This window comes from Psammomys obesus, unplaced genomic scaffold, assembly GCF_907164565.1.
Source record: "Psammomys obesus unplaced genomic scaffold, mPsaObe1.curated_primary_1811, whole genome shotgun sequence".
NCBI lineage: Eukaryota > Metazoa > Chordata > Mammalia > Rodentia > Muridae > Psammomys > Psammomys obesus.
In genome coordinates this window covers 2462972-2489768 of record NW_026585691.1, presented here as the reverse complement: position 1 = coordinate 2489768, position 26797 = coordinate 2462972, and the positions used below count along the sequence as shown (strand labels likewise).

At 39.0% G+C, this 26797-nt stretch overlaps 1 protein-coding gene across 5 annotated transcripts in view; it reads right to left on the bottom strand.

The window, feature by feature from the left end:
• Dennd4a (DENN domain containing 4A) overlaps positions 1-26797 on the bottom strand; it is a 102573-nt gene that overhangs the window by 4561 nt on the left and 71215 nt on the right. For 2 of the 5 annotated variants that reach the window (XM_055597334.1, XM_055597344.1), the window contains exons 16-32: positions 25410-25545; positions 24922-25128; positions 24710-24838; positions 24323-24464; positions 21599-21715; positions 20078-20209; positions 17477-18573; positions 10116-10305; positions 8971-9065; positions 8018-8193; positions 7782-7928; positions 6029-6227; positions 5539-5793; positions 3509-3626; positions 3379-3405; positions 2804-2966; positions 2581-2645 (exon numbers count right to left, since the gene is read on the bottom strand). In XM_055597334.1, coding sequence (XP_055453309.1) covers positions 2581-2645; positions 2804-2966; positions 3379-3405; positions 3509-3626; positions 5539-5793; positions 6029-6227; positions 7782-7928; positions 8018-8193; positions 8971-9065; positions 10116-10305; positions 17477-18573; positions 20078-20209; positions 21599-21715; positions 24323-24464; positions 24710-24838; positions 24922-25128; positions 25410-25545 — 3395 coding nt within the window. The remainder of the gene's footprint in view (positions 1-2580; positions 2646-2803; positions 2967-3378; positions 3406-3508; positions 3627-5538; positions 5794-6028; positions 6228-7781; positions 7929-8017; positions 8194-8970; positions 9066-10115; positions 10306-17476; positions 18574-20077; positions 20210-21598; positions 21716-24322; positions 24465-24709; positions 24839-24921; positions 25129-25409; positions 25546-26797) is intronic. The other 3 variants (XM_055597363.1, XM_055597353.1, XM_055597369.1) reach the window with 3 other exon arrangements.

The following is a 26797-nucleotide window of genomic DNA, read 5'->3' as shown; positions in this document are numbered from 1 at the left end:
GAACTGAACTCTAGTTCTCTGGGAGAGCAGCAGTGCTCTTCACTGCGGAGCCGTCTCTCCAGGCCTGACTGTATTTACTTAGATCATACTTTTAAAAACTTTATTATTATTGGTGTGTGTGTATGTTAGGATGTGCACATGTACAGCCAGAAGATTTTGGGAGTCAGCTGTCTCCTTCTAGAGTGGGAACGAGGTATCAAACTCAGGTTATGATGCTTGGCATGGCAAGTGCTTTTACCTACTGAGTATCATGCCAGCTCTTACACTTATTTTTTAAACACAGATTTTAAACATGACCTCTAGACTCCAATTAATATCTAAATAGCTTTAAACTTACATTTATTTAACTTGTTGTGTTTGTATGTGTGCATGCATGCACATGTGTTATGGTGAAGGTACACAGGTTGCAAAACAACTTGCAAGGACTTGGTTCTCTCCTACTATGTGTTTTCCGGGGCCCAAACTCAGGTCATCAGGCCTGGTGGTCATATGCCTTTAATCACTGAAGCCATCTCACTTGCCCTAACAGCTAAAGATTTTTAAGGCTGAGGCCTTAAAATAACTTGACTAAGCAAGTTGTCAATTCCTATCTTCTTTATAAGCAGATTTATTTTTTCTAACTAGTCTGCTTTTAAAGTGTTAATTTAAAATATTATACTCATCTGCCAGGCAGTTGTGGTACATGCCTTTAATCCTAGCACTTGGAAGGTAGAGGCCGGTAGATCTCTGAGGTCAAGACCAGCCTGTTCTACAAAGTGAGTTCTGGAACAGCCCAGGCTGCACACAGAAACCCTGTCTCAAAGAAACAAAAACCCAAAACCCAGTCATCTAATGATTTCATTCTATAAGATGCTTGTAGCTTCATTCATACTTAGCTCTGCTGCTAAATTAAACAATCTCATGGCATGATGCCAACCACAACCAGTGTCACAAATCACTTCTGTTCAGATGGTTCCTGACAAGCCCCCAAGACACCCAGCTAGGAGTGTCTGTACTCAGGCTTCTAGGTGCTGCGTATATCACTGTTCTCTCACTTCCCCTCAGAAACCAGCACACAGGCAGAGCCCTCGCCTTCTACTCACATCTACCTGGTTAGCCCGAAGAACCAGTCATTTCACACGTGTCTGCTACACACTAGCTTGAATCTGTTGCCATTAATAAACGGTTGTACCATTTTAAAAGACAAATGAAGGGCTGGCACAAACAATTTCCTTTTGAAAGATCGCTGTGCAGCTGTGTACTAGAAACATGGCCCCTTAAGCATCCACGCCTCAGTGGCAGCCATTTAAGTGAGCTCCTCCACTAGTTCCCTCCCTTTGGCCTACTGCTTTTTTCTTCTGGTTTAGAAAAAGAAACTCAAGAGGTCAAGCCAGCTTGATGTATTGCTCATATTTCTAGTCCCTCTTAGTTGGGAGAATGAAGCAGAATGATTGATTGCCAGGAGTTCATGACCAACCTGGGCAATATACAATATAGTGAGACTTCATCTCAAAACAAACATATTAACTAGAAGAAGACACATCCAATAATAGCAGTTTGGGAGCGCCTAAAATAAAAATTTTGCCCCTTTTTTTCTTTCTAAGCAAATGTAATGTTCTTAAGTGTTATGAAACAATACCAAAAGCCTGAGACTAGACCTTAAAACTGGTTACAATACAGCTCTTTTATTGTTGCTGTTTTTTGGTTTTTTTTTTTGAGACAGGGTTTCTCTGTTTAACAGAGTCCTGGCTGTAGCCCAGGACTGTAGTCTGCGCTGTAGCCCAGGCTGGTCTTGAACTCACAGAGACCCACCTGGCTCTGCCTCCTGAGTGCTGGGATTAAAGGTACATACCACCTCTCACCTGTTTCTTGTTTTTTTTGACACAGTCTCCCTATGTAGCTCTGACTGTTTTAGAACTCACTATGTAGACCTGGCAGGCCTCAGACTTACAGAGATCCTGACTCTGCCTCTGCCTCTGCCTCTGCCTCTGTGTTTTGGACTAAAGGTGTGGGCCATCACACCTAGCTTTACAGCTCTTTTATTTAAGGTGATACTGAGGTTACGTAGCTTAGCCTCCTGGATCCTCAGTATCTTAGGTAATATACAACTGTAATAGTACCAATCTCATAGGAACTGTAGTGTGAGGCCTAAGAGATTTTAGCATATTATTTACCATCATTATACAATCCATGACTAAAGTACCTTTTACATTAGCTAAACAAACAAACAGAAACAAAGGTGGGGCTGGAGAGATGGCTCAGTGGTTAAGAATGCCTACTGTTCTTGTAGAAGACCTGAGTTCAGTTCCCAGTACCCAGAACCTATGTTGGGTGTCTTACAACAGCCTGTAAATCTGGGTGTAGGGGATCCAATATCTTTTTCTGGACCCCACAGCTACTCACACGCACAAACCTACATACAGACAAACCTACATACAGATAAACACAGTCATCATAAAAATAATACATCTTAAAGAGACGCTAAAACTAAAAATAATTTTTCTAATAAGTTAATGCAATGATATAATAAAGACTAATAATGAAAACCCTTTAAAATCTCTAATATGCTGTATAACTATATTATTTATGATGCTGAGTTACCTATATCAATGTTTTCTCTTCCCAGTGCCACCAGTGAGAGAAATAATATTTCTCTATATAAACTCCTGTAGACAAAAAGACATGGAGAAGATATTAGAATCCTTTGAGCTTTTATGTTCTCTATACACCCTTTTATGTGACATAAGCATAGAAGAGTATAAAAATGATGAAGCAAACAGGATGCATCTCATTAGCAAAAGAGACCATTCATTTTAAAACTTACCGCTGTCTTTTAAAATGTGGACATTTATTCAGTGTCTCTAAAATCTGACTCATGGGTCCATAGACATCATTCATTTTAATGCTTTTCACCATACTTTTCAACAGTTCCTGGTTAAATGAGTTATCACCTTTTTGTAACAAATGGACCATTGGATACTTTTGAGCTGTAAAAGAACAAAAGAGTAGATGAAGGAAATATTCTGTGTAGAATGGAGAAACAAACAGCAACTAACAACTGTTAAAGAAGTTACAAAGCATTAAAAATAAATTAAGGGCAATAGACAAAGGAATAGAAGTTTAAAGATAAAAGAAGCAAAACAGGAAAATAAGACAATTAATGCTAAAATTAGGCCTCAAACATATAGTTTTCCTTAATATAGTCCCCAAAAGAAAGTTTACATCAGCAGCAACAACAACAACAAAAATAAGTAAAAGAAGAAATTGAACAAGCAAAGTCCTTCCAGCTGAACTGTATACAGCACCAGCACGCCCTTCACCAATGGAGAGCAGCCCTCCCAAATAGAGCCACCCAGAGCTCAGCTGGGAAGAAGGCAGCTGGCATCGGTTCACACTCACTCTCAAACAGAAGAGTGCGGCTCCGACCTGCAAGACAAAAACGCAGTGACAGAGAAGCCAACCATACACAGTGGAGGCTTTAAAGTGCAGAGGTTACTCTCCGGAAGTCGGCATGCATGGCAGCACTTACTGTGGGCATTCCAGAGGATGTACAAGGGTTGCCCTGGATCCTGATGTAATTTCATGTTGTCCCATAACATCTGTATTAAAACGTATTTGCTATCTTCAGACATACAGTGGCGGGGAATCTGTGTTGTAGAAAAACATTTAATAAAGCCTATCTTAGGGTTTCCATGCTGTGATAAAACAGTATGACTTAAAAGCAACTTGGGGAGAAAAGGCTCTTTCAGCTTACAGCCCTCAGGTTACACTCCCGCACTGAGGAAGGTCAGGACAAGCACCCACGGCAGGAACTAACGCAGCTGCCATGGAGGAACACAGCTCACTGCTTGCTCCTCACGGCTTGTCCAGCCTGCTTTCCTCTAGCACCCTGCCCAGGAGTGGTACACCCACACAGTGCTGGGCTTCCAGCATCCATCACTAACTAAGAAAATGTTTCACAGGCTGCCCAAAGGCCAATCTGATGGGGACATTTTGTCAATGGAGGCTCTCTCTTTGCAAAAGATTGCAGCTTGTGCCAAGCTGACATAAAATAGACAGCATAAGCCTTATAAAAAATATTAAAGACAGACATATAGGAGAGAAAAAAAAAAGAACAGAAAATTAATTATTTTTGCACATTTGATACACACTAAAGGAAGACTTGCAGAGGTGAAAGGCTAGTGGCTCTAAGCAGCAGATCTAATAAGGCACCTGAGTCAAGTGAGAAGGACATCACACAAGGCTAATCTTAGCCCTGCTTATAACTCAAGAATCCACATGAAGGGCTGGAGAGATGGCTCAGAGGTTAGGAGCACTGGTTGCTCTTCCAGAGGTCCTGAGTTCAATTCCCAGCACCCACATGGAGGCTCCAACCATCAATAATGAGATCTGGTGCCCTCTTCTAACATACAGGCATACATGCAGGCAGAACAGTGTATACATAATAAACAAACAAATAGATAAATAAATAACTGAGCCAATCAATCAATCTTTAAAAAAAATCCACATAAAAATAAATCTAGCAGGACTGATCCCTTTACTCACTATTTTTCAATTCAAGACCCAAATTAGGTCAAAATTAATATTTCTGTCACTCATCTACATACTACTATGATGTACTGAAAAAAAAAATCGAAAGTACACGCATGGTCACAGACATGCATGTACAAGGGAGAAGACAAAAAGTTCCTCTGAGCTTACAGACTGCACTTCAGTGGTGCAGCGTAAGAAGAGGTAAAACCGCCTTTATAGAGCAACATCAGGGTGGGGTAGATGACTCAGTGGGCTAAGGGCCTGATGCACAAATATAAGGACCTGAGTTCAAATCACTAGAACCCATGTAAAAGCCAGACCCAGTAATGCAAATGTCTGCAATCCCAGTGCCCGTGAGGAGATGAGTGGAAACAGGACAATTCCTAGGATCTTGTGGACTGGCAAGCTTGGAGTACACAGCAGAAAAGCAATAAAAAGACCCTGCTTCAAAACAAGGTAGAAGGTAAGTGCTGACTCCTGAGGTTACCCTGGGACTACAGTACGTATTTGTGCTCACACACACTGATAGAAAACGCACAGAAATGTAACTATAAATAGCTGAGGATGAATCTCAGTGGCAGAGTCCTTGCCTAGTATGTGTGAAGCCCTGGGTTTGATCCTCAGCACTATTAAAAAAAAACCAATTAAATAAATAAGTAATCATAATAAAACTCAGCGTAAGAGAGTGAAGACAATGGTTGTGCACACTTGCAGTATGAATTAGACACTCTCCTAAAAGTGCTGATCTTTCTTAGTTTTGAAAGAAGTCTGGGGGACTAACTCACCAACCTTTACTGTGCGAGTAACTTCAGTACTATTCTTCAAGTGATAACAAAGACTCATCACATTTTGTGTCACTCTGAGAAGGCTGAGCCCACGATTGTACTGCTGCCTGTCTGCAGAGGTGCTGATTCCAAAGGTTAGTGAGAGCAGTGAACATGAACATAAACCTTACTCTGTATCATTAGCAATATGCAGACAGAATGGTGACGATAGTAGCATGGCCTCTTAACTTCACTCTCCTACCTTTGAATACTTGTTACAATGCTCAGAAGAAAGAATCAATCCAGGCAAGTTACTGGGCAAGTCGAGTCGTCTAAAATACCACACCAAGTTCCAAAAGACAATTGGATGATGGTCCACAAAGTCTGCCACTGTTATTGCATGGTCACCTTCATTCTCCAGTAAGCTCTCAAGTTCCTTCCATACCACTAAGGGACTAAGGTATGGAACAGTGACAGGGTCTGGACTTGGAAGATGCCATTCTAACCCTAAAGAATCCTGTTGAATAAAATCAGACATGACAAATGTGAGAATGAGGATGCATATAATTTTAAATTTAAAACATACTTAAAAATGCCTGTGATTTCTGTGAATGGAAAGGTGATAGAACTATATCACGGAATGGGACTCTGTGACAATAACATAATTGAAGCTAATAATGTTCTTCAGGACCAAGGAAACAAAGTCATGTAAATGATCAATTTACAAACGAGAAAAACATTGAGGTACATACTGTAGCTCCTTGTAAAGTTGTTGGCAGGCTGCCTGTAGGAATGAGCTTCTGTCCTCCAGGATCATCCTTATCCAAAGGGCCACACGTACTAATGCTCCTGGCCATTGGGAATAGTGGGCATTTCGACACAACAGTTTTTGATCTGTGAGCAGGAATCTGAATACTTCGGGCACAGGGATTTTCCTGCAGTTTAGATTTGCTTGCACATTAAAAAAAAAAAAATTCTATCAGTGCCTAGGCTTTTTTTTTAATCCTATCTCATTTCATCTTATCTAGAAGAACCATGTTGTTCCTTTTAGAACCAGAGCTGACTATAGAAAATGAATCAAAAGAACTGTACTACTCAGTCATCAACCAGGAAATAAGATATATTTTAAGCAGTGTGGCAATTGGGCCAAATTTGGTTTATATAAAACAAACTTTCAATATTCAAGATTCATTTAATTTTTTCAAAATTTGCAGGGAGTAGATCTTTCATAGCATCATGACTAACCCTGGGATACAAACAGCAGGGACAACGGGTACATACTTTCAGGAGCTGCCCGTAGAGACAGTGGAACACAAGAGATACATAATGAGAGAAGGTGCACACACGCTTTTTGGGTTTTACAGTCTAAGTATTTATGAGCAAATTGGTTGCTCTAGCCTTGCTAGTCCTACATAGGCATTTCATTCCTCTGCAGACACAGCTGACAACATGGCTTCACCTGTCTGGCTATATTTGATGAATCTGGCACTTTTGCAAAAAAGAGTCAAGTTTCTACATTTAAATATATATTACTTATACTAGATTGCTATATGTGCTTTAATTTTATAGTTCTACATCAGGTCCAAAAGTTTTCTTACACTACTATATACTCACTACTATATATTCATAAACAAAAACTAAACATTCTATAATAGAAGTTGTTATTAATTCCTGAAGAGATACAGAAAAGACTGGTCACTATAAACTTCAAGTATATGACAGACATTTTTTTCATCTTTAAATACTGATAAAACAGCTGAGTATGGTGGCATAAATCTGTAATATTAGAACCTGAGAGGGAGAAGCAGTAGAAAAAAGAGGCCAAGGTCATGTTTAATTACATAGCAACTTAAAGGCCAGTCAGATCTTGTTTTGACAAAACCTTGTCTCAAAACAAACAAAAAGGCAAAATACATGTAAACAATATTATTAACGTTGGAGATTCAGAGTTTTAACATGAAAACATTTGGACTTAAATAGTTATGCCACTAGAGCACTTTAACTAGGAATAAAGATTTAGGACAATGAGGGGCTGGAGAGATGGTGAGTTAAGAGCATTTGCTGCTTTTGTAGAGGACCTGGGTTCAGTCTGCAGCACTACATGGTGGCTCATAACCATCCCTATTTCCAGATTCAGAAGACTTGACACCCTCTTTTGGTCTCCAAAGACACATGTAGGCAAAACACATACACATACAAATAAATAAAATCTCTAAAAACATACGTTTAAGATAATGAACTTTTTCATATGACTCTGTTCTGTCCATCCATCTATCCATCCCACCCACCCACCCATCAATCTGTCCATCTGTTTACCCGTCTGAAGTAAGGTCTTTATATAAACTAGATCATCCTTAAACATCCTTTTTCTACTATTTCAGTTATGAGATGACAGAAATGTACATTTTCACAGAAACTTATACCTTACAATGGTCAATTTTTTTCTGTCACATGTCTACAGCACGTGTAATATATATAGTGAGAGATCTCCACAACCATACTTACTTATTTAGATCAAAATTCTCCTGAACAGAGAGAGCAGATGTGTCAAGACCAGAGGCTGATGCTGAGATGCAAGACTGCCTTGTCCGACTTGAGAAGGAGGATGCTAAGTGCATAGTTTCTGTGGATGAGCTGGACTTCAAAAAGTATCTAGAATGTAAATCAAAGACATTTTGAGAAAAGAGGTATTTTAGGGAACAATATCCTTAAGCATAAAGGGAAAAAGGGCTTGCTGTTACCTTCCAGGTCGTCTCAAATCTCGGATTTCAACATTCAGAAAGGGTAAGAAAAGATTGCCACAAAATGGGCATGTGGTATTGAGATTCGAATCATCTGCTGTCCAGCCAGCCATGATTTCCTCATCATGGACGAGACAGTCACACGTTCTACACCGAGAACAGCTTGAGATGAGAACCTAAGGGACAGAACATTTGTTAGGCGAGCTGATCTGCATATATTACAAATTAAACACTTTTTTGTTAAGAAACTCACTGGAGAATTATAGCTCACAAAGATTCCAAGGCATTCAGTGTGTGCAGTCATATGCTGTGCACAATGACCAAGCCAGTATGTTCTGTACACAACGGCTGCTGCAGTTCACAAAACATACACCCCTGAAGCCACAGAAGCACAAGCTTCACATCAGTGCTCATTATTTATTTTCCAATGGAACCCAAATTACTTCATGTAACTTAGTGTGAAATAGCAACCACATTTAACAAAATATTGGGAAGCAATATTTTTCAGAAAAACTGGGGAAAGTTTTTAAAGTAGAAAAGTGTAACTTTTTCATTGTAAGAAAAAGAGAAATCTTCAAGCAGACAAAGAATGAAACCCACGATGGAAGTTGACAACAAAGCCAAACTGTTTCCTCACCTTCTTCAAATTTGTTTGCACAATAAAACTGGTCATGTTTATGATGCAAAATAAATGTTCAAAGAGAACAAATTCATAACAAGCTATAAATACAAGTGTTGAAAATGAAAATGTTTTATATGTTGACAAGTCTCCAGTAAGCATGGAACTCAATGACTTGAGATAACAGGTATCAAAAACCTTGGATGTAATACATTTTCTACAATTTCAGAGGATACGTATTCAACTTTTATCACTCCTCCTACAACCACCAACACTAAAGAAGTGTAAGTTTTCTAAAGCAGTATACAAGGTGCTCTTGTGAGAACATTAGTACCTCCATTGCATAGTTCTGGAAGATATCTGCGTTACTGGTGTTGAGGGAAGATGTAGTTTCTGACTTTCCAGGTAAGGCAAACTTTGACAGGGATCCTGATTGCAAAAATAAAGAGCAAAACCATGAAACTAAGAAGGAGCAATGTAAGAACAATTTCTTCCATAAATTCTGATAAAACACTAACTTGTTCTACTGAGTATGCCAAAAGTAAATTAGAAAAATTAAATCAACAACAGGAAAGTCTTTTTCCTTTCTCCTCATTCCCTTATCCCCGAACCCCCAATCCCGGGCCCCAACCCAAGACAGACTTTCTCTGTGTAACAGCCCACTGAGCCATCTCAATAGCTCCAACATTATTTTGTCATACTGACAAGACCATGAAAAAATAAGCATTCTCACATATAGCTACTAAAAATACAAAATAGCATGTATCTATGAGAGTTACTTGGAAATGCCATTTCATGGACAAATTGGGAATTATTTCATAAAGATACATTGGTACATGTGTTATACAGCATCATGCAGACTGGAAAGTTAATGCTTAGCAATAGGCAGTGGCTAAAATAAACTGATACAGCCACACGATGAACTAAGCCCACTGTGAAAATGGATGAGGGGCATTCACCAGTCAAGATATGGGCACCACTTTCTTTATTTTTATTTTTCATATTAATTACAGATTATTCATTTTGTATCCCAGCTGTAGACCTCTCCCTCACTCCTTACCAATTCTACCCTCCCTCCCTTATCTCCTCCCATTCCCCTCTCCAAGTCCACTGATAGGGGAGGTCCTCCTCCCCTTCCACTGGGTACCACTTTTTAAGTAAAACAAACAATGGGTAAAAAAGGATTTAGTGCCTGTCACCTTTTAAGTTTCAAAATAGTAACGATATATAAAAGGACCTGTGTTTACACTTTAAAGTGAAAAGATAAAAAGAAGCGAGAAAAACAGTTACCTCTAGAACAGAAGCAAACAGCGCGAAGGGATGGGGACAGAAGCCAGGAAAGTCTAAAAGTGCCCTGTTTTTGGTCCCAGCCCCATTTTTATTTGTTTGTTTACCATGCAAATCTTTTAGGATTAAAAAAATTAAGTCAGGAAGAAAAAAGATACTGCAAATAAGCAGCATGAGAGAAACGGGGCGAACCTTCTAAGGAGGCGGAGCTTCCCAGGCTGGCCCGGCTCACATCGACTCCCTTGGTCCCTGAAGTGGCACTGCCTTCTTGGGAGGAAGTGGCTCCTTCCAACTCATGGCAAACATCTTCATCTGTCAAAGAGGTAGATTCAGAATCCTGGGCTCCCACTGAAGAAAGACTGGTACGATCAGAACTTTGATCCTAAGAACATAATTATAAGCTTAATTTCCTTCACATTTAATTATTATTTAAAAGTCACTTCTCAGACAGAAACAATACCTACCACCATCCACCCAGATGATCAACACTACCACTTCTGCAAGAAAAACAACCAATTTTACAAAGGCATATGACGCTGGATAAAGATGTTGGAGATTAACTCTCTACGTGTGTGTGTGTGTGTGTGTGTGTGTGTTTGCACTGTGGTGAGGTGTGCAGGTCTAGGTCTAGTGTGTGTTCACTGTGGTTAGCATTTTGCTTAGCTGTGTGTACAGCCCAGAGGAAAATCTTAAGTGTTGTTCTTCAGCAGCTGTCCACCCTTTTTTGAGGCAGGGTCTCTCACTGTCCTGGAGTTTGCTAAGTAGGCTATCAAGCCCCAGGGATCTCTGACTCCCTATTGCTGTAACTGACAAGCATGAGTCACTGCAGCTGGCTTTTTAAAACTCACTTATTTAGAAATACTTTCTATTTATGTGTATAGCTGTTTTGCTTGCAAGTATGTCTGTGCACAATGTGCATTCAGTACCCATGGAGGCCAGAAGAGGGCGCTGGCTCCTCTGGAGCTCACATCACTGACAGCTCTGAACCTTTGGGTGCTATGAACCTAACTTAGGTTCTCTCTAAGAGCAGCCAATGTTCTTAACCACTGAGCCATCTCTCCAGTCCAGTGATCTTTATTTTTGATTCATGAATTAATTATAACTTTGGATTTTGATATCATACTTATTAATAATTTTGGTTGAATTCTGCTGTGGTCAGAAAATAATGCTTTCATTAAAAAATCTTGTTGAGATATAATTTATATGCTATAACATTCAGAAAATAAATTTCACAAAAATTGACTTCAAAAATTCAAGAACATTTCCTATTAAGATTTTAGAATTCAGATAAATAAAACTTTTAAACTGAGTTAAAAATTTACATTTATTTATTTTGTGGGAGAGGGAGTATTTACATACTCCATAGCAAAAGCATGGAGGTCGGAAGATAACCTGAGGGAGTCAGTTCCCCCTTTTACCACGAAGGTCCCAGGGATTGAACTCAGGTCCTTAGGCTTGACAAAAAGTGCTTCAGCCTTCTGAGCCATCCTACAGCCTGCCTCAACTGAACTAAATTATTGAAGTCATATATTGAAGACCTACAATGTCAAAATTTTTGTGTTGAGCTATTATAAGTGCTTTAAGAAGCTTAGGAGGGCAAAAGGCAGCCTTTATGCTGACAGCTATTTAAAATGTCTCCTTTTTCCTTCTTGAAGACCCGACTTTTCTTTTTGGTAAAATTTCCCCCAGCTTGAACTCAATTGAGCACAGCTTACAGGCCATGTTTTCTGTTTGGTGTTTTCCTTTATCTGTATGTGTCTTTATTTTACCTAAACCTGGGTAGACTATTTTCACTGGACACAGACTCTGCATTGGCATGTCTTTTCTTTCAACATGCTAAAAATGCTTTCTCACTGAATTCTTCCCTTCTTGATTTTATGATAAAAATACATGGCCATTCAGATCTTTACTCCTTTAGTAATTTTTCTTTAATACTTTTAAAGAATTAAGCTAAGTGGTGGTGGCACAAGCCTTTAATCCCAGCACTCAGGAGGCAGAGGAAGCAGAATCTCTGAGTTGAGGCCAGTCTTGTCTACAGAGTGAGGTCCAGGACAGTGAGGGCTCCATAGAGAAATAAAAATAAAAAAGACAGAATTAAAAAGAGTTGTTTTCCTATAGATGCCTTTGGTTGTTAGCACTCTGTGATATGTGCAGATCAATTTGAAGAAATGACCTGTTGTTATTCTGGAGGTTTGTAGAAGGGCCCATGTGTGCAGGTTGGAGAGTAACTGCAATTAGTTCTCTCCTCTGCCTTCAGATGGGCTCTAAGAATTGAACTCAAGTTACCAGGCGTATGCAAGTGTCTTCGCTGGCAGTGAGCGATCTCAATGGCCCAGATGTGATTTTAAGTTTATTCTTTTACATTTTTTTCCAAATTTGGTAAGTTACAGTATTACTGCTTCAAGTATTTTTTTTTTTCTGAAACAATCACTTTCTTCAATCCTTTTGAAAAACAACTATGTCTGTCTTATTTACACCTTCCATTTTATCCAACAAGTCGCTAAGGCTCTGTGAACTTTTAAAAAGACTGACTTATTTTTTCAGTTTATATATGTGCTTTGCTTACATGTATGTATGTTTGCCATGTATGCATAGTGCTTACAGAGGCCAAAACATTGGACCCCTTGGAACTAGAGTTATAGAGAGCTGTTAGCTACCATGTGGAAATTAGGAACCAAACCCAGATCATCTGCAAAAGTAGTGAGTGCTTATCTTCTAAGGCATCTATTCAGCCCTAGGTCTGTGCATTTGTATACTTTTGTTGTTGTTGTTTATCTGCATTCTGTTCTTGAATCTATATGCTGAATTCATTTCATACGAAGCAAGCACTTTACCACTGAGTTATCTACGCCTGCTGCTTCTGTTTCTTGTTTTGGGTTGCTTTCTTTTTTGTTGACAAGGTTACCAATTTAACTTCAGTTGTTTTCTAGCTTTGGTTGCTAGCAGTCTGCTTATGGTATCTACAGAAGGGGTTTTTGTGGAGGTCAGAGGACAACTTCCCTTAGTCTAAGCCCAAAGAGAATCCTTCCTCTGACCCCTGATCACTGGAACTAAAAGGTATGCACCACTATGGCCAACCTTTCGGGTTCTTTGCATCACTCTTGAGAGAAGGTCTCACACTTCCCAGGCTAACACTGAAATCACTACATAATGTAGCTGAGGATGACTTCCACCTCCAGATTCCTTTGACTTTTAATCCCAAGTACTGGGACTACGGGGCATATGCCACCATGCTCATTTATATTTTATTATAATTTTAATTTCATTGGCTATTGTGAAAGTTAGCTTTGTACAGTACGAGTACTGCTATACTACTTTGAGGAATATGGACATTAAGTTGTATTTGGGCTCTGTTTTTTGTAAGTAGAGTTTTAACTCAGTCTTCTCTGTTAGTCTGTATCTATCCCTTATGTATGTTAATCAAAGGTTATGCTGAGACACGGAGAGGATTCCTTTCAAACTCCTTAGCCCACAGGGACCTCTTTCCTTATTCTTTTGTGCATCAAATATGGGTTTTCAGCTGGGCATGGTGACGGACACCTTTACTCCTGGTTCTTAGCAGGCAGATCTCTGTGAGTTCAAGGCCATCCTGGTCTACAAAACAGGTCCAGGACAGTCAGAGCTATTACAAAGAACACTGTCTCAAAACATTTAAAAAGAAAAATAAGTTTCTCCTGTGATTTTAGTTTTTAGAGCTACTATGGCCCACCATGACTGCCTTTTGGCCAAAGAGGTATGGGGAAGAGAAAATAGAAAACTCATTTCTGTGGGGGTCCTTCCTTGAACTCTATTAGTTCTTATTTACTTTGCAGAATCCTTAGTTATTTTTATATATTTTCTGGAGTTTATAGTAAGGAGATGTAGGATGGGCTACAATGGTCTTATATTATCAGAATGGATCTAAACTACCGCCAGAAGTTTAAAATTTTTTTTTTGTTTTTGCTAGACATGTAGATTAGTGTATACAGGGGCTAGAGGACAACCTTGGGTATTGTTCCCCAGGTGTCAAGAGTTATTTTTTAAAAAACTTATATGTATGGTATGTACACATGAGTACAGGTGCCTGAAGAGGTTAGAAGCATCATGTCCTGCCTGAAGCTGGAGTTACAGGTGGTTGTGAGTGTTGTGGCTGTTTGCCTGTTTTGCTGTTGTGTTTAAGACTGGGTCTTTGTGCTGGGTTTTGTGGTTGTTTTGTTTTTGTTCCCTCATCCCCCAACTTGACACAAACTAGAGTTATCTGGGAAGAAGGACCTCGATTTAGAAAATGCCTCCAATCAGCCTAGCCTGTAGGCAAATCTGTGGGCTATGATGTGGGAGAGCCCAGGCTCCTGGGGGTGGTGCCGGCCCTAGGCAGGTGTTAGGAGAGAAAGCAGGCAGAGCAACTCATGTGGAACAAACCAGTAAAAATGTTTTCCTTTATGGTTTCTGCCTCTGTTCTTGCCCTGACTTCCCTCAAAGATGGGCTGTAACTGGAACATGCAAGCTAAATAAACCCTTTCCTCTCTAAGTGGCTTTTGGTCATGGTCTTTATCACAGAAACAGAAAGCACACTAAAAGCCTTACTTGCTTGGAACTCACCACATAAACTAGGCTAGCTGGCTGGCTAGCAAGCCCAGACATCTGCCTGACTCTACCCCCCAGCACTGGGGTTACAAGTGTGCTGCTACATCTGGTTGTTTCTAATGTGAATGTCAGGGATCGGACTCAGGCCCTTGTGATTGTAAGGCAAGCACTTTATCAACTGAGACATCTATATATCTTCTCAGCCCTCTTTCTTTATTTAAAAAAATTTTTTTCTATCTCTGATTCAGTGCAATTTTTTTTTTTTTTTTTGAGACAGGGTTTCTCTGTGTAGTTCTGGCTGTTGTGAAACTAGCTCTGTAGACCTAGCTGGCCTTGAACTCACGGAAATCTGCCTGCCTCTGCCTCCTGAGCTGCTGGGACTAAAGGTGTGCGCCACAACTGCCCAGCCAGTGTAGATATTTTTGAGTGGCATCTCTAATCTTTCATTTGTTTTATTTGCTATCATACTTATCTATTATGTTCTAAATATATTTTTCAGGTTTATGGTTTATACTAGATCCTTTTTTTTTCTCCAAAAGATCCTAATTACCTTGTAAAACTTTCCATTTGTATAATTTCTGTAACTTTTCCTTTATTTCTTTGAATATTTAAAAATTACCTAAATATCCCTTGCTAATACAAGTATCAGGATCATTTGTGGCTTCATTTCCATTACCTATTTCTGTTACCATTACCTATTTCCAGATATCTTATTCCTTCAAGAAGAGTATATTTTTTTCTTGTGCTAAATAAAAACTGATTATTGTAATTTAATCATAGATTGAACCAAATCAAATCTAGGTTTTACAATCTACCTATGGATTACCAGTTGAATTAAGGGCCTCATGCATGCTAGCCAAGAGGTTAATCCTGAGCCCTAATCACTGAGCTTAATCCTCAGCCCTAGAGATATGCCTATTGGGATTGAGGAACCTATTCAACAAAGCTCATCACTTTTGGCAGCTCTCCTTAGAAGGCCTAAGAACTCTTTTTCGGAGGAATTCTGTTTACCTGTCTCATGGAGCACCAGTATTTGGAAAATGTTCTTCCTCACCCCTTACAGTATTGCCCTCTCCAGCCTTGCCTAAGGGAATACCCTGCATTGTCTTTAGAACCAGCAATCACTTTCCTTGAAGGAGATGGCAGCCAAGACAATGATGATATGTCTCCAATACCCATCAACTGTGGTCTCTAGTTGTAACTAGACACAGTCTAAGCAGGTCCTAGAAGTGAGATAGAAAGTTTGGTCAATGAGGAGGAAAGCTAAACCTCCAAAGAAATAATTCCTGCAAGTGGAAGCCTGGGGAATGTGTGGGAATGTATTGTAAGGGTGTGGGATAATGAAAAGAACCCAAAACCAGGATTGGGCTGAGTTTATCAGTATGGACCCACTGAATAGAAGAAGCTCTATATTTAGTATGAAAGCTTGAGCAGTTAGAAAAGTCTCAGATGCTGAGACTCTGACTGTCTGGCTAAAGTATTTGTCAAAAGATGGCCAGGTTAGAAGGAAAAGGAGATGCCTGGTATCCCTTTTAGCTTAGTACTGATGAAGGGATTTCAAGGCTGAGTAAAACTGGAATGCTTATGGATTTGCTGTTAAAACCTAATACACTACCACTATGGAGAGGCCCAGAAAGCATGCCTTTCTCTAATACTGTAAGGTACAAAATGGTGAGGAAGAACATGTGAAGAGCTTTGTTATTGGTCCTTTTTGTTATTGATCTTTTATGATGAGTGACGCATCCACTCCGCTGGATGAATTAAATATAATAATTCTAATTGGACACTGAATAGCATAGGCAAGTGGCAGCACTGGCTTTCCAAAGGCAAGGTGACAAAACCTTCTGAGTACCTGAAGTCCTCAAGTTTTAAGTTTTGTTTCCCCTTTCTCTTCATTTCCCCTCTTTCCTGTCAAAGACGGCAACCTTATCTTCTATGCTCACAATTAAGAAAAAATGCCATCTGGGAAAAATGACTATTGATGTAGTTCCTTTATGAAATCTCTTTCTGGATTATTTATTTATTTATGGTTTTTAAAGACAGGTTTTCTCAGTGTAGTCCTGGATATCCTGGAACTCTCTGTATATCAGGATAGCTGGGATCTTGTCTTTCTGTTCTCTAATTCTGACAGTTTATAAGTGATTATAAACACTTTCTACACTTCATCTACATTTTTGTTCTTGGGAGAAGTACAAGTTCAACATAAGATACTTCATCCTAACCAGGAGGAGATAGCATACTCCTGGTTAGTAATTTTTGGAGACATACTAGACACTGAGAAAAATGTATATTCTGCAGGAAATACTTAAATTCAGATCTTTCATATAACAGGTTAATGCTCAGGTTAAAAAAATTTGTCTTGGGGCTAGAGAGTTGGCTTAATGGTTATGAGCACTTACCATCCTTGCAGAGGATCTGGGTTTGGTTCCCAGCACCCACATGGCAGCTCACAACTGTCTGCGACTATAGTTTCTAGGAACCCTATACCCTTTTCTAGTCTCTGCACTTGCACACAGATGGTTCACATGAACTCACACAGGCACATCATATACATGCACATCAATTAAAGGCATGAGCCACCTCACTTACACCCCATGCACATCAATTTAAAAAAAATCTTTAAAAAAATCTCATTGTCCCCCCGGTGGCATGCAGCCTTGCCAGACCAGAGAGGAAGACAATGCAGCTAGTCCTGATGAGACCTGATAACCCAGGGCCAGATAGAAGAGGAGGAGGTCCTCCCCTATCAGTGGACTAGGGGAGGGGCATAGGAGGAGAAGAGGGAGGGAAGAAGGGAGGGGGCCACAGCTGGGATACAAAGTGAATAAATTGCAATAAACAATAAAAAAAAATTAAAAAAAAACTCTCATTGTCTTTTATAAGCTATATTTAAGGAGAATGGTTAGGACAGATGTACTCATAGTAAGCTTTTAGTAGCAGAAATGGTAGAGGCAGCTTAGGAAAAAAGGTGGGAATACCAACAAACCTACCTTTGATGATGTGGTGTACATGGTGAACCTTGAGTACCATTTGCTTGCTTTCTCTGCAACTCCTTTCCCAGCAGAGAATACACTGTGCCGTAGAACATCGAGTTTAGGTACCAGCAGTGTATCTAAGTTAAATGAAGGTGACGAGTGGGCTAGTGTTTCTTGAGATCCTTCCCTAAACGGACAAGTGGGTGAGAAGGCTGGCGAAGACCACAGTCTATCCCTTGGTCTCTCCTCATTTTTGGTATAACTTTTAGATTTGGTAAGTCTCACTGGCCTGGGAGAATTAGGAGGCAGGCTTGATCTTCTGCAGGCCTTGACCAAAGTTGGACTTTTCTTATTGGTTAACTTATCATCACATGCTCGTTGTAAGTCAATGCTTGGTGTACGACTTGTCAAAGGGCTGCTCATGTTATTCATATACATTTCAATTTCTTCAGCTAAATTGCGCCTAGCAGATGGTGTTGAAACGCTTTTGCTATCATCTTCATCCTCTTCTTCTTCCACTTTCTGCTGCTGTTCAGTCTCAGCAACCAAAAGAGAGAGAGGGTCAAATCCTGTGACAACATCTGTTTTTTCTGAAGGTTTTACTGAAAAGCTGCTGTTTATACGCTGAAGCCTCTTGGGGTTTTGTGCAACGACACATCCCACTTTTGATCCATCTGTTTCAGTATCTAAATCTTCTAAGTCAAAAATAACAGGAGAATCCACTTTATCCAAGCAGTTAGAACCATCAAAAGGTGTGTCATCGTCACTAGACTCCTTCTCTAGGCTATCTCTTTTTGATCTTATGGGTGGCTTTCCAATATCAAGACTATTTGGTCTTGTGCTTTTTGAAATAACATTTGAAAGAATTTTTGCATCAGCTCCTAATTTTTCAACCATATCTCCAGGGTTTGCTTCCTGGTTAATTCTATTCAGCATAAATCCCATCAGTACCCTACCACTGAGATTACGGTTCCTGTTTCCCCAGGCCATTTGCTGCTGCAAATGGGATTCACCATCACTTTTGTGTCTTTTCCTGAAGCATCTGCTTTGCATGTTTTGTGCATCATTTGTATCCTCAAGAGATGGCATTAAGAGCAGCTCAGGTGTACTTTCTGGAAAACAAGAAATGTGCTTTCAGCTATGAAAATGTACTGTGCAAATATGTCATCTCAAATATTTAAAATACTAGTAATAGGAGTGAAAACAGCAGGTGCTCACTGGCTGCCTGGTATTTAGCAGGTACTACTTTATTTTTGCCATTGTTGCTATAGACATTCCAACACTAGTAGATGAAGCAGACATGCAGAGAGATAAACTATTCAGCCAAAGTTACCTAGTTCTTCAGTAACAAACTCAGATTCAGATTTGTCTAATGAGAAAGGCTATGCTTTCAGCCATTAGAGTACACTTAGAAAAGAAAAGCTTACCAATTAAGATTTACATTTTAACAGTAATAAATTTACACTAAGTAACAGCTATACAACTGTAACTATGCTAGATGAACTTGAGAGTCTAAGCCGTCTCCTTATTACGATGGAAAACAAGTCCCAAACATCAAATCAAACCAATGGTAACTTTATTAATTTTATCCACAAGTAAAAATTATTTTTAAATCTTCAAATCTTTTTTGACTATACATATAGATTAAGTAACTTTACCTTTGTTTTAATACAGTAATTTCTGTATTGTACTATAGAAATATCTCTTAAGCTGGGCATGGTGGCACATTCCTGTAATCTCAGCACTCAGGGAGGCAGAGGCAGGCAGATCTCTGTGAGTTTGAGGCCAAACTGATCTAAAGAGTGAGTTCCAGGACAATGAAGGCTACACAGAGAAATATTGTCTCAAAAACCAAAACCAAACCAACCAACTAACCAAATAAACAAAACAAAACAAAAATGTTGTTGGCTTTTTTTTTTTTCAGACATGTTTTCACTAAGTAGCCTGGGCTGCTTGGAGAATGCTAAGTAGACCAGGGGGCCAAGGACTCACAGAGATCCACCTGCCCCTGCCTGCCAAGTGCTGGAACTAAAGGTGTGTACCACCACGGCCATGGCGATTAGTTTCTTAAACTATCCGAAGGACTATCTAGTTTGTCTCTGACTAAACAGAAACTGCATTAGACTATAAAAGCACATGGTTCATTTAAAAGTTGGCTATGTGTCTCCTCAGATTCACTACTCCCTCTTTTTGCACAATTTCCCGTCTGAAAGTCCCAATAGTCCAAATGCAAAAGGTAGCACTTAGACTGCAGGTGTGTCCTTATAACTCGTTATAATAAAATCTTGAGCAAATATGCTATAAAATACAAAACCAAAGCTCCCAAGTTTTACTAGGAGAGGGCACACAAATATATTCTAATAGGTAATTCTAGGGCATTAATATATTGAAAAAATAAATATTCACTGGGATCAGTAAGATGGCACAGTAGATTAGGATGTCTGCCACAAAGTCTGACCACCTGAAGAAAACTACCTCCCACAAGTTGTCCTCTGACCCACACACATGGCTGTAGCACATATAAAATGTAATTTAAAAAATACTTAAAAAATACATATTTAGTAGACACAGATATAATTCACTCTGCACATAGCAAAAGTGTACTATTCAACTTACCTGCACATTCTCCAGATATTGTATCAGCACTGTTGTTATCTGCACCATTGAGGCGAACTATACTGGAAGAACTTTGGTAACTGAGAGTAGGAAGGCAATCAGCACTTCCTTTTGTACTCTCATTCTCTGACACTATAAAGGTGAAAAGAAAAAATTTTAGCAAAGTTAAGCTTGTATATGTTGCAGGATTATAAAAAGCTTTTAGTCTTGCATATTTCAAACTGAAAATTGGTGATAAGAATACAGTAACTAGGGCTAGAGAGATGGCTCAGTGGTTAAGAGCACTCTCTGTTCTTCCAAAGGACCGGGGTTCAATTCCCAGCACCCACATGGCAGCTCACAACTGTCTGTAACTCCAGTTCCAAGGGAACTGACACCTTCACACTAACGCACATAAAATTAAATAAATTAGTAAAAAGAGAATGCACTAACTGCTTCTTTATATACTTGCCAACCACAAATAAGTCATTCCACTTAAAGGCGATCAAGTGTGGATCAAATTACTAAGAACTGGTCATATATATGGGTCATATAGAATTTTATATTTTTCTTTTTGGATGTAAAAGACAAATTTTGGAGTGGGAAGAAAAGGGGAAATATAAATAAAAAGTTCACTAAGAAACTTTATTTATTTGTTTTTTGTTTTGTTTTTTTTTTTTTTGAGACAGGGTCTCTCTGTGTAGCTCTGGCTATCCTGGACTTGCTTCGTAGACCAGGCTGGCCTTGAACTCACAAAGATCCATCTTTGTCTGCTTTTCCCTAGTATTACAAGCATGGGTGGTGTTTATCACACTAAGAAACTTTAAATAAAAATATTGTGTCCGCTAGTATGTCCATTTGACACAAGAGTCATCAGAGGGGAGGGAGCCTCAACTGAGAAAATGTCTTCATAAGATCAGGCTGTAGGCAAGCCTGTGGGGCATTTTCTTAACTAGTGATTGATGGGGGAGGGCCCAGGCCATTGTGGTTGAGCCACCCTTGGAATGGTGATCCTGGGTTCTATAAGAAAGCAGCCTGAGAAGTCAGGAGGAGCCAGCCAGGGAGCTGCACTTCTCCATGGCCTCTACCTCACTCCTGCCTCCAGTTTCCCACCCTGTTTGCCCCCATCTTGGCTTCCCCAAGTAGACAATGACTTGAGAGATAGAAGCCAAGTAAACCCTTTCCTCTCCACGTTGCTTTCGGTCATGGCGTCTTCTAACAGCAATAACAGACCTAACTAAGACAAGTAGGATTTATCCTCAGAAAAAGGGCTCTGTTAAAAAAAAAAAAAGACATTTCTACTACAAGTATTTTAACACTTGAATAGGATTTGCCTGGAGACTGTTACACCACCGAGCCATCACACATGCTCCAGAACACTTTTGGGTGAAAGTATTAGGTGGTGAAGAGAGATCAAAGAGAAGAAAGATAATTACAACAGGAAGATAGAAGGTAAAACTAGTACTTTTATACTTAAAGTTATTTGTATTTTCTATGCATGTAAGTTCATAATTTATATAAAATCAACTTAACAATACCTACAGGAACTAGAATCACTCCCTTTTTTGTCCTTTTCCCCTTGAATGTCTTCAGTAGATGTAGCCTGTCTTCTAACATTTTCCTTAGATAATGAATTATATCCAAGATCAGACCGGCCACCTGAGCAAAAACAGAACAAATACTATACTGCTTATTATAAGCTTTTCTTGAGCTTATACCCGAGACAGACTCGCTGATCAGATAGAAGACTGGTCAACTGCAAAAGTCCCTAGGCCAACACAGTACTTGAATGAATACTCCTGGCTCCTGTCCTGAGTGACAGCACTGCAATAGGGGCCTGACTTGTCCGCTGAAGGGCTGAGGTAGGGACTGTGACAGCACACCATAAAGATGAATGGTGACATCCCAGGGAGGGTGCACCAATTTACATCTGGAGGCCTGGGGGCCAATCCCTCCTCAGTGAGACCAACTAGACCGAGGTACCACGCATTAGCATTTGGATTTCCTTATTAACTTCAGGATACGCTCCAATCAAAAGCACTATTTTGTTAGCTACCCAGAACCCTCCTCCATTAATGTAAGAAAGGGACTACTTCTGGGTAATTTACTTTTGATTCCACATTGCAGTCAAGTAAATGTATACATTTGCACTATTTTGTAGGTACCTCAACCAGACAAACTACACATTCTTCTCTCAAGGCCATCATCATTCTAGGTAAAAGTCTGAGTTGTTTTTTGGTTTTTTGGTTTTTTTTTAAAGCTAGTTCTAGCACTGACTCACTACATAGAACAGGCTGGTCTCAAAGAGATCCACCTGCCTCTGCCTCCTGAGTGCTGGGATTAAAGGTGTACACCAACATGTCTGGCCTGAGTTCTAACTAAGCAACGGAGAAGATAAAATTGCAGGGAATTCATAATCACACATAGGTCATGGAAACTCAATGTCTAATGATTCTGCCACAAAGTCAGGTTCCTTTAACTTCATTGACAAGTAATTTTTCTATAAACCCAACTGAATAATTATAGAACTGCACCTGAGTACGAGTATACAGGAAAGAGAAAAATGCAGTGTGTTAAAATTACTCTTAGGAAGTTGGGCACTTGGAGACAGTCAGGTGGTGTCACAGTGAGTTCTGGGACAGCCAGGGCTCTGTGGAGAGGTCCTGTCTCCAAACAGCAACAACAAAATCATTCTTAAGGAAAGCAGAAGCCAGGCGGTGGCAGTGCACTACGGGAGGCACACGGGAGGCAGACACAGGGGGATCTTTGTGAGTTTCAGCTCAGACTGGTCTACACAGTGAGTTCCAGGACAGCCAGAGAAACACTGTCTCGAAAACAAAACAGAAAAGAAAGCTAGGGTTGTCTGGCAGGGGATATTTGAGAATGTGTGATTTTTTAAGTAACTATATTTTAATGAAAGTAATGTCATACTCATTGCTAGGATTTTTTACATTTAAATTGAAAGTTCTTCTTTTAAAAAAGTTTGATTCAAAAGTTGTAAAAAGTAACATTCTACAGAAAATTCTTGGTGGTGTCATTTACTGGTTTCTCTACCCAAACCTTCCACAACCACAGTGGAGTGTTAACATCAGGAACTGACACTGGTGCAGTACTATTAACTCAGAAATACAGATTTATTAAAAAGAAAATCTGTCCAAGAAAATAACATGGCAAGGGGCTGGGAACACGGCTCATTGGTAGAGCCCTTGCCCAGGATATACAGATTTGATCCCTTCCCCTAAAAAAAAAAAAAAACCCTAAAATGGCAAAGAGATTAGATTATCATGAACTAAACTAAATCCTTAGATCTTAAATAATGATGAGAGCTTCATATAGCAACTAAATTTAATGTCAAGTGTTTAATAGAAAATCAAAAAGTGACAGTTAAACCTGTCATTGAAAACAAGCTAAAAACACAGACTAGCAAGTACCATTTTAAAATGTAATATAACAAATGTATACAGAGGAACACACAAACTTGTACAGCTCTATCAGTAGCAGCAGATACTTTGGATACTTTGATTAAACCCATATTAAAAGGTGCCTATTCCACAATGTGTGTCCCATGATCACTATTCATGAAACCATTACTGACAGCATCTGGCCACCGCTGTTTGATAACATCAGTTTGATAACATCAGTTTGTTGTTAGAGCTAATAACCTACTATGGAGCTAATGTGAAAAGTGCCACAACAACTCAGCAAAACACAACTACAACAGAGGATCTACTGTGAATTATTAATGACTACTAAACAAGATCACCAAAGGTTGTTAAAACTTGAGAAAGAGAAATCTCATGTCTTCTAAAATGGGAAAAACTGTGTAATACAGGTAGGATTTCCTTAATTTGAAAATCTGAAACCTAAAACTTTTTATGTACCAACATGACACCACAAGCGGAACATTCCACAGCTGACCTCATATGGTTGATCATATCAAGCCTCAGGCATATCATAGACACTACATGAAATGAACATAAGGCGGTGTGTGTAAGTTCTACATGGAACAGGAATGGCTTGGTTCCTGCCTCCCATCTAGCTCATTACACATTAACAAACACTGCGCCTCTAAAACAATCCGAATCCAGGAGACTTCTGGTACCAGGTACTATGCTTAATAGTCAACTTTTATTTAGATTTACTGGCTGGCAACAAAACCCAGAAAATATTCAGTATTTTAAAAATACTTAAATTTTTCTAAAAATATAAACTATAATTAGTTTGAAAAAGGCAAACCATGAGCATGCCCTCTAACCCTTTACTTACCTGAGAGAGCTGTTTGTGGTAAATGTGGATGTTTCTTTAAAGCTCTTCTGAACTGTGCGACTCCTAAAACAACATTTCTTACTTTTGTCCAAAGAAAGTAGCCACTGCGACTTCTTGAAGGCCACGTACTTTCCAAGACAGCCTATTTGTTTAAAAAATGTATAATTAGTAAAACAATTTTCATAAATGATATACAGTAGCTTCTGAATCAAGCTAAAGAAGATAAAAGTTAAATTAGACTGTCTAACACAAGATAAAATAAAAAGTCCTAATTTCTGAAATATATTCTGAACATTCTAAAATAAATAGCAAATAGCCTCTGATTACTTTTGGTACTAAACTGATGTGTGCAGTGACAAAAACAGTACCTTTTCCTCCTTAAATTACCTTATTGTAATACCCATAAGTGATTGCATTGGGGTCAATGCCAGCTTTCTGCATTTCAAAAAGCACACGGACTGCAAGCACCGGCTGGTCATACTGTCCACAGAGCTGCATGAGAATGCGGTAGCACACCTGCAACACAAGTCGAGAGGTGTATAGAAGCCAGCACTCTCCACACAGAAATCTAAACCACACATTGGGAATGCGTTTATCACCTCATCAGGTGGATCCATCTTCTTCAGCTGCATTTTTTTAAGCACATCATACGCTGTTTTCAGAGCCCTGACTTTGGAATGACAAACCTTCACATAAGCTGGGAGACAAATAAACCACAGTCCGTAACAGTGACGCAGCAGACACCGAGACCACATCTGAGGGATAGAAGAATACCTCTTCGCAATCTTATGGGCTGACTTGATTTCCTGGAAAGAAACCCAAGGTAACATCCTTATCAAAGTGAATTGTGAACACAGAAAGTCATGTGCTTTTGTAAAACTTGTCGATAACTAACATTTTTAAGACTCCTCTTGAATTTGTTTCATATGATATATAGAGTACAGTTTTAGGTCAGATTACTACCAACTATATTGAGAGCATCAAGCACCCGTCATCTGGGTAGTACAGGTATCAATGGAAGAGGAGCATCAGATTTACTCCTTGTCTAGTCTTTGATTCCATGAGGCACACAGAGTTCTCAAAGCACCTGTTTTGTTCTCCTGAACATGGGAGAGGGGCTGCTAGGACTGCTTGGTTTTGAAGGCAGTTTGTTCTTTCGTGCTTGTAGAAATCCTTCAGGCCTCTCAAATAAATTGTTCCTGAGAACTGGAAATCCATTATAGCTGTTTCAGAGAAAAAGAAATTACTTTTCAACCACAGAAAGATTGCTACTAGCTAGAAGAATTATGATAAAATAACTTTTTATTAATGTAGAATTTAACTATAATTCTATCAGATTATAAGATATACTCAACAAATAAATATTGTTATTTTTATAAGTATTACTTTTATAGATACAGATTCAATATATCTGGAAATAAAAGTGGAAATACATTTTAATGAACTTGAAATCAAATTCCTAAGCAACTGCACCAAACTTTTAAAAATTAGTGTTTATATAAACACATAGCTAGTGTTTTTGTATATGACGCTTGTGGTAAAGGGATCATTAAACAATATTATTTCAAACAAGACAGCAAACAATGTTGTTGCTTTGGATTAAGATATTTGCTGGATGGTGGTGGTGCATGTCTTTAATCCCAGCTCTCAGGAGGCAAAAGCAAGCAGATCTCTGTGAGTTTGAGACCAGCCTGGTCTACATAGTGAATTCCATGACAGCCAGGGCTACACAGAGAAACCGTGTCTCAAAAAACCAAGAAAATGTATTTACTATTTTAATACTCTATCTATAAAAACTAGAAAGAGCTGCTGCAGATGTATCCTGTCAGCACACTGCGCTAGGTTCTCACATTATCTTGTTGGCTTATCAGGTTAGCTAGTGGGTTTAGGACCTTACTTTTGGAATTAAAAAACAACAACAACCCATGATTCAATGAATTACAGATATGGAAGAGTTCTATAATGTTTAAAGTATTATTGAAGAATAAAAACAATTTAAAATATAAGAAAAAAATACAGTCTTAGACAAAAAGCACTGAAAACAAAATCACAAATCTTCCTCCCCCATTGCTCTTATTTTGCTATACTCAGGACTTTTCTGTTTTCCCCACTAGATCCGAATGTGGGGATAAATGTAGCATTTAAGTCTATAAAGCAGTCTCTCAGCAGTCTCTTACAGAATTTCTAAATTAGCAACAGTCAATGTCAACAAGTCTAAAATTTCATATCTTAAAATAAAAATTCATCAAAAAATGAATAGTTTAAAATATCATACAAATTTGTATGTGTATCATACAAATTAAGGCAACAGATAATGAACCTAAATTATATTCATAATCTCTTTGTAAAATCAGCTACATTAATCAATGTGTGTGTGGCAAAAAAGAGGGAGTAGGAGTGAGGAAATTGCTTTCAGTAAAAAGTAAAAATCAAAATTCTATAATAAAAGTGTACAAGTGAGTATTGCCTGGTCTA